The sequence below is a fragment of the Nannobrachium achirus genome (genome assembly GCF_963921795.1).
Source record: "Nannobrachium achirus genome assembly, chromosome: 4".
Classification (NCBI taxonomy): Eukaryota; Metazoa; Chordata; class Actinopteri; order Myctophiformes; family Myctophidae; genus Nannobrachium; species Nannobrachium achirus.
The window spans coordinates 14,372,300-14,379,954 of record NC_137813.1 but is presented as its reverse complement, the minus strand read 5'-3'; the positions used below and the strand labels follow the sequence as shown (position 1 = coordinate 14,379,954).

Below are 7,655 nucleotides of genomic sequence, written 5' to 3'. Positions count from 1 at the left end.
CATGGGGAAGTAGGCTGACAGCCTGCTCAAGCATTGTGCAAATCACTGTTGTGAACTTGTTAGTTAATATGTACTGGCACAGACAGTATTATTGCTTGTTAAAAGCAACATTTAAATTCAGCTATGAGTCTATGACACGTAATTTGTCTGCAGAATCCAAATGTTTTAAAACAAGATGTACATTCCTCAACGAGGCAATTGACCTGAATTCATAGTTTATACCCACTGAGAGGCCCACAGTTGAGAATGGCTAGTGTGTGCATGCGTGCAGTAAAGCCCTGCCTTAAGTGTGCATGTGCAGTGTGAAATGTGCATAGTTGCTTTCCTGTTTGTGCATATCTGCATGCATGCTGCTGCTGCTGCTGCTGCTGCTGCTGCGGTGTTTTTATATTGTTTGTACATATCCATGTACCTGTTCCTTTGCACATAAATAATAGTGCCATTACATTTCAGCCAGCAGAGGGCAGCAAACAGCAATGGAGAACAGCAGCCTTGAACCAAAACAAGCTCTTTATGAGCGAGAAATATTGATTAAGTTCAAACAGAAACAATGACAATGTTGCAAAAACATTGTAGAATATGGGCTGCCCACTGATTATAATTTTTTTATTTCAAGTTCTTGAAACGATTTATTTTTCTCCCTCCCCCTGGAATCCATGGATCATACACCCATATGGGCCATGCACTTATCTGCCTTCATAGATTCCCTGCATGCCTTTCTGCAAAGTTTTGCTCCTATAGCCTATACTCCTACAGATTTTGTTCAAAAGTCATTCAAATCGCTACACATAGTTTTTCATTCACAATCTTTCATATATTATTTGATATCAAAGTGCTTGTGGAAGCATTCATCATTGTAGCTGAATTTGTAGTCTTTCAGACATGGTCTGGAAACACGTGTGAGCTAGCTATGCAACCAAAAGTGTTTACAGGTATGTGTTATTTAATTCAGTGGAGTCAAAGGTTAATAGAACAAATACTGTATACGTATGTCATGAGATGTTATACCTATCAACACATCACTGATCACTCTATAAAATCAACCCATGTACTGTATGTTATGAAAGGAAGTTTTTGAAAATAAATGTATACGTATGTCATGAGATGTTATACCTATCAACACACCACTCTATAAAATCAACCCATGTACTGTATGTTATGAAAGGAAGTTTTTGAAAGGGAATTTCTGAAAGGGCTTAAATATTCTTTGGGGCAATATTCCCATTTCCAAATATGACTACAGTATAGTGACTGAGTCCATATTTAAACTTTGTATGTTTCTTTCATAAATGAATGCCCTACTACTGTTAAAGAAGCCATCCATTGGAACACATGGTCTTTTTTCCCCCCATTTCCTGAACAGTAACAGCTTGAGACATTACACAGTTTCTGCCAGACAGTAAGAAACAACAAATTCGGACGGTCTTTGAGACTCAAAGGGCTGAGAATCACCGCTCCACGGTGAAGTCCATCTTGATATCTCCTAAACTGGGTTCAAAGGTCAAGCTGTAAGACACCGCGGCCCTCCTGTCCTCTAAGCCCTCCCACGGCGACCCGAGGAAGTAGACCCCCTGTTTCCTGTGCCGGCTCCACTCGCAGACCCCCTGCTCGCCGACGGGCGTGCTCAGCCCCGCGCTGACGCCGACGTCATCGGTCAGCTGGTACTCCATCCACAGTGCCACCCCGTGGCATCGCCCGCTCCGTACGAGGGGGAGCGACCCCCGGCTGCTGATCGGCTCCTGAGGGACGCAGCGCGTGAAGTCGAAGGTCATGGCGGCCCTGGTCTCGGTCAGCGCACGGCAGGGGTACTCCCACAGGGGGTGGGGCTCCGCCTCGCGGGCCTCGCGGAAGTCCAGGGACCGCTGGACCATCTCGTCCATGGGCCCGACGTCGAAGCCCTCGCACGTCCCGCACGGCGCCCGGATCCTCCACAGGTCCCGGAACTCCAGCGCCACCATGTGGAGGGTGGCTGCGCGGGGAAGGATGGTGGCGTCTGGCCGCAGGAGTCCCACGAGCGCGGTCCGACAGTACCAGAAGTACAGGGAGTGCCACGGCAGGAGGCTGGTGCTGAAGTAGGGCTCGCCGAGAAGCAGGGAGATCTGTTCCCCTGCCAGGTCATCGCTGGTCAGCTGGTCGGGTCTGGTCAGCAGCAGCTGAACGCCTCCCGCCATGGAGCTGGCTTCTAGCACCTGTTCAATCACCTGCCTGGACCTTCCACTGTGCTCCAGACTGAAAACCTTCTTGGCTCCGAGCATGTGGGCGAAGACGGGGAGGAGGCTCCCGTCGCTGACTCCTAGACACACGCTGTCTGCCTGCAACACACTGCGCAGCGCGCTGACGTAACTCTCTGTGTGGTGGCGGTCGTTCAGCTCGCCGAAACGCGGCCAGGTCCAAACCAAGTGGGCCTGGCAGGTGCAACAGGGTCGACATGGAGCCGCTTCGGTTGTTGTGTCCTGTTGGCTGCTCGACCGGAGGCTGTACCACATGCTGTAGTCATCGTGGCAGACAGTCAGAGCCACCTCCTCCCCCTCTGTCACCCTCCTCTCCACTGGCAGGAAGTGAACGCTCTGCATCCAGTGGTCCCGCCACGGAGCGGCCTGAGCGTCTGGGTAGGTCCAGCTGGGAGCCATGGAGCAGACGATGGTTCCGCCGGGGTCCATGTGGATGTCCCACCAGGACAGCACCACCTTGGCCCGCCCGTCAGACTGAACCGAGAACCGGGAGGAGTGGCGCCGGGGAGCGCTGCCCACCGGCTTACTGAAGTCCACGCTGAACATGGTGCAGAGCGGACCCAGGGGGGTGAAGCTGGCGGGGGTCAACCGGCTCAGCTGGATGTTACACACGGAGGGGACTCCGGCGCAGCGGGCCATGGCGGACGGGGGCACCAGCCGGCTGCCCTCCACCTCTATGGGCTGCAGCTGAGCCCAGCTGCACAGCAGCTCCGACTCGACCAGCTGGGCGTAGACGGTGGCCCGGTGGGGCACGGCCTCGCAGCCCTCTTGGACCAGGTTGCGGTGGGCGTGCTCGTAAGTGGGCAGCGCTCCTTCTCCAATGAGTTCGGTGTCGAACAGTTCTGTGACCAGGACGTTTGCTCTTGTGTGCATGTCTCCGTCCTGCCCTACCGTGACCTCGGTGGAGTGTTTGTTGATGATCTTGATCTTGTCCGAGAATCCGTTTTTCTCCACGATGCGCTGGGCCGCGTCGGCCATGGGCTTGAACACCTCCACAGCGTAGCAGAGGTCAGCCCCGGCTGTGAGCGCCATCATGGACAGTAGCCCTGTTCCCGTCCCAATGTCCAGAACGATGACTCTCTCGCCCCGGGCCTTGACCCTGGAGACGGCCGCGCGGATTCCCTGGTAATACTTCTCATTCCTATCACGGTCGTGCAACATGTCCGCATAACGGGACCGGGCGATCTCTTGGTGATAGTCGTATTCCTCACCCTCCTCCACCCAATCCAAAGCACCAGAGATTGGGTTCGTTCGCCCACTGAAAACCTTCATCGCCCCGGTAGCAACTCACCCCCTTACTGTAATGTAAGGAGTGTATGACTTCCGTAAAGCCTAAACTAAATTGGATTCCCTGTGGACTATTGATTTATCTATGATGTAATGTATAACACCATATTTGGGCAAGGTGTAGCTCACCTCCACGTACACTGTACACAGACATTGTGTACAGTCTGCATACCCGAGAACCATCTGACTGATCAAACAGGGCTGTATCACAGAGGACTCAAGGGTGTGTTGTGCCGAGTCGAGTGGGAAGTCGGCCCGGACAGGTGGTTGTCCAGAACCAAAAATCAAAACATCGCTGTCTATGTCTGTCTGCCTGTATGTCTCTCTGAGTCCCTTGTATGCCCATATACAGGGATTCCTTGATGTCATCAATATAACATCATACTTACATCATAGACTGGCATCCGATAGTGTAGACTACCAAGAACTCTGACAATGGGTACAATGCAAATGTTTGTTGCTAAAGCATATTAACGTTGTTTAATTGAAGTAAAAATGTATAATTAGTTAATAGTTTCAGATCAGATGATTGTGTTTGTGTTTATCTACTTCCATATTGGCATTGTAACCAAATAGTCGGGGTTGAAATGCGAATATTAATCTATTAGTCCGGCTGCCCCTGAGGTGGGGTATGACATTTGGTATACAGTTTTTTTTTATTGGCCTAAAATATTGTCTATATACATACAGTCATGAATCCACCTGCGGACCGCCTGTCAGCATTGAGCAATTTCTTTTATAGGGGGAAAATGTTTGGGGCCCATCACTTACAATACACTACCTTTATACTATAAAGGAAACAAATGCCCCCCAAACCAAAAAAATCTGCTTTAAGTGTCAAACTAGGGTTTGTGAGTGTGTAGAATGTGTTGTCAATATGTCCTGCATCAGTCAATTCAAGGATTTTATTTCTGTACTCGCTGGATCTATTGATATGAATTCAAATATATTGTAAATGTTCCCCTGCTGTTATTTCAATTTCTCATGTTCCTCATGAAAGAACATTTCTAGTCTCAACTGAATATATCAGTAAACACCTTTTGAGTGTCACATTATTTAGACAAGTGGCATTATAAAAAGTGCCATGTGACAAAGTCTAAATTAACCTTTAGACCCATAATGCCTCTAGCTGTCTACATCTCAGAAACACACTGATATTGTACATTGAGTTTTACAATCTGTTTTACTATTTAAATATGATGGTATTTTCAGTGATTCAAGTGATAATTCCCCTGTAGAGTTCCTACCTCATCTATTGTGGTTTCATGAAATTCAATTCAATTAATTCAATCCAACTTTATTCTTGTGCAGAATCATAATATGTTTTCTATAGGCACTTTACATATAGACCCGAGACAAGAAAAAATACAAAAACATAATAACACCCTTTGAGATTAATTAAATTCTATATTTTATGATGAAACATAGATGTAGGCCTAGAACATCATAATAGTCTGGTACATTTTATAACAAGACAAAGTCCTCAACATTATTCCTGTTGATTTCATGTATACGTTAAACCCCTAATATTATAAAAACAAATCACCATTATTATTAACACAATATTAATATGAAAATGTATAATAAGACAATGCACGCTAGTGGTCCGTGACAATCATAATTATTGATTATAGACAGTATTATGCTCCATAACATGGCAATGACATCACAGGTCAGAGTGTTGCTTTGGGAGACGCTGGTACATGCTGACTGTACTCGCTCAGCGACCACAACACAATCATAGATCACCCTTTAAATACTCCATGTTTTGTCATCGTCATCATCATTATCATGTCTAACTATGTTGTTCCAGAGTTACAATGATCTTCCATGGTAACACATTAAGAGGTTGAGTATGCGCAATACCAATGAATGGAAAGAGTGTGTCTGTGAAAGTGTGTGTGAAGGTGTGTATGTGTGTGTTAGTGTCATGATCAGAGAACGACAGCTTTCCTTCATTCCAGTCCAGCTGTACTCTTATCCTCTGGGGTTTCTGCTTTAATGTGAGATCACTATCTGACCCCAATGAAGATTCTGCTCTGTATTTACCTCCAGTGAACAATATGCTCCACATTTGACCGCCTCTGTCTTCCTTCCTCTGGTGAGACACACCCAGTCTCCAGGTTGTATTGTCTCCAACCTCAACATCCCAACTGTGAATCCCTGAGTTGAAGCCCTCAGAACCCAGGACACGGCAATTGTTCTCAAATCTCTCTGAGTTGTCAGGAAGCTGTTGTCTGTTTCCCCATCTCACACTGGTCAGATCATCAGACAGGATGAGTTCTGGGTGGGCAGTGTTGGGGTCCAGCATGACAGGAGTGTAGGATACAATGTCCTTCATCTTGTCCCAGACTCTGAAGGCGAGGTTGTCCAGGTGTTTGGACACGTCTATCAATGCTACTGAGACTGGCTGTGGGTTCAGCAGTGTGAGCTGGACTCTTTTCATTGTGGTTTTGTAGTACTGAGGAAATGAGATGTGTTCAGCTCTCAGATCCTCCTCTATAGCTCTGATTGTGTCTGAAAGGGATGATATGTCTCTATTCAGTCCCTCAATCTTCTCCTTCATCATCTGACTCTTCTGCTGCTCTTCCCCCTTCAGTGCTTTGATCCTGGCCTCCTCTTCCTCTTGTAGAAACGTATGAAGCTTCTTAAACTGTTCCTTCATCTGCATCTCTGTGTGCTGGGCCTGGAACGTAATGTGTTGTTCTATTTTATCATACTTTGTTGTAACTTCATGAAAGACCTCCAGTTTCTCCTGTAAGGCCTTCAGTGATTTCTGGACTTCCTCCTTATGGTCCAGTGCAGCTTCATCGATGGGTCTGAATCTGTGGTTGGTGTGCTTTTCTGAATGAAGACACACAAGACACACTGGCTGTTCACATTCCAGACAGAACAATTTGAGTTTCTCGGCATGCAGACTGCAGAGAACCTCAGACCCTTTTGAATCTCTCTGATGTTTCTCCTGTATGAAGGCCTCACACAGGTTCTTCAGAGCGAGATTTAAGGGTGGTTCCATTGAATTTGTCTTCTTACAAACTGGACATTCCTTTATTTTCTTCTCTGTCCACCAATCCTGCAGACAGGCTTTACAGAAGCTGTGGCTGCATGACAGGATAACAGGATCTTTAAAGATGTCATGACACACAGGACAGGAAAAATCATCTTCTGAGAGAGATGACTTGTAGGCCATTTTGTCTGTGAGTGAAGCTAGATAAACTCTGCTCAAGAAATCAGCCAGTCCGTTTTGGTAACACTCCCTCCTCTAGAATGTTCCCTGTAGTTTAGTTTCACTTTGAATCCTAGTTCTTTTTCAAGTCCATTTAGCTGACAGAGTCTGCAGGTTCCAGTGGTCTGTGTCAGTATTCCCTGCTGTAGCCGTGAAAGTTCTGTCTGTCCGCCCTGAAACTTGTGTGTTTGATCTGTAAATCTCATCGTCTGTCTCTGTCTGTGTCTTCAGCGAACAGTGTAAGTTTCTGTTTCCTGGTTTCTCCTCTGCTGAGTGTAGGGGAGGAGCATTGACAAACCACAGCCCAGACCGGTTGCAAAGTTAACACACACACACACACACACACACACACACACACACACACACACACACACACACACACACACACAGACACACACACACACACACACACACACACACGCACACACACACACACAATGTAAATGACAATGGCTGACAATGAAATATTACGTTTGGGGGTAGGATGTGCATTCATGATGTTTCTTTATGTTAAAAAAAACTGCTAAACTGCTCCACTGTACAACATGCATGTGCACTACTGCACTACTCCATAAACACCCTGATTTATACATTACACTTACAAAGTAAACGCAAGGCATAATTATTTAGAAAAATAGTATAGTCGTCAGAGACAACTTGGAAGATGACAGAGCTAACAGAGTCAGCATGGACTCCAGCTGTGGAAAGACTGTCTGTCATCCCTCACTGGAAGTTGAGTCTGGTATAGGGGTGGCCCTTTGACACACCACAGACCTTTAGCAGGTGTTTATCATCTCAATGTATACCATTCAAAGGGCTTTACAATGAACACCTCACATTTAATCCTTTCACACACTGATGGCAGGCAGCCATGCAAGTCACCTGCAGGGGCGTCACACCAAATTCTGGGC

The 7,655-nt window shown here is 46.8% G+C and overlaps 2 protein-coding genes across 2 annotated transcripts; both read right to left on the bottom strand.

Annotated features, from left to right (window-relative positions):
* Window positions 1-1,448: 1,448 nt before the first annotated feature.
* On the bottom strand, window positions 1,449-3,503 carry LOC308282665 (protein arginine N-methyltransferase 7-like; the record flags this gene model as incomplete). Its single annotated transcript, XM_080723054.1, has 1 exon — window positions 1,449-3,503. One exon carries the CDS (start codon window positions 3,501-3,503, stop codon window positions 1,449-1,451), a length of 2,055 nt encoding a protein of 684 aa, XP_080579180.1.
* Window positions 3,504-5,313: 1,810 nt separating this feature from the next.
* On the bottom strand, window positions 5,314-6,708 carry LOC308282664 (E3 ubiquitin-protein ligase TRIM35-like; the record flags this gene model as incomplete). Its single annotated transcript, XM_080723053.1, has 1 exon — window positions 5,314-6,708. The coding sequence occupies one exon, from the start codon at window positions 6,706-6,708 to the stop codon at window positions 5,314-5,316; it is 1,395 nt and encodes a 464-aa protein (XP_080579179.1).
* Between the last annotated feature and the right edge of the window lie 947 nt (window positions 6,709-7,655).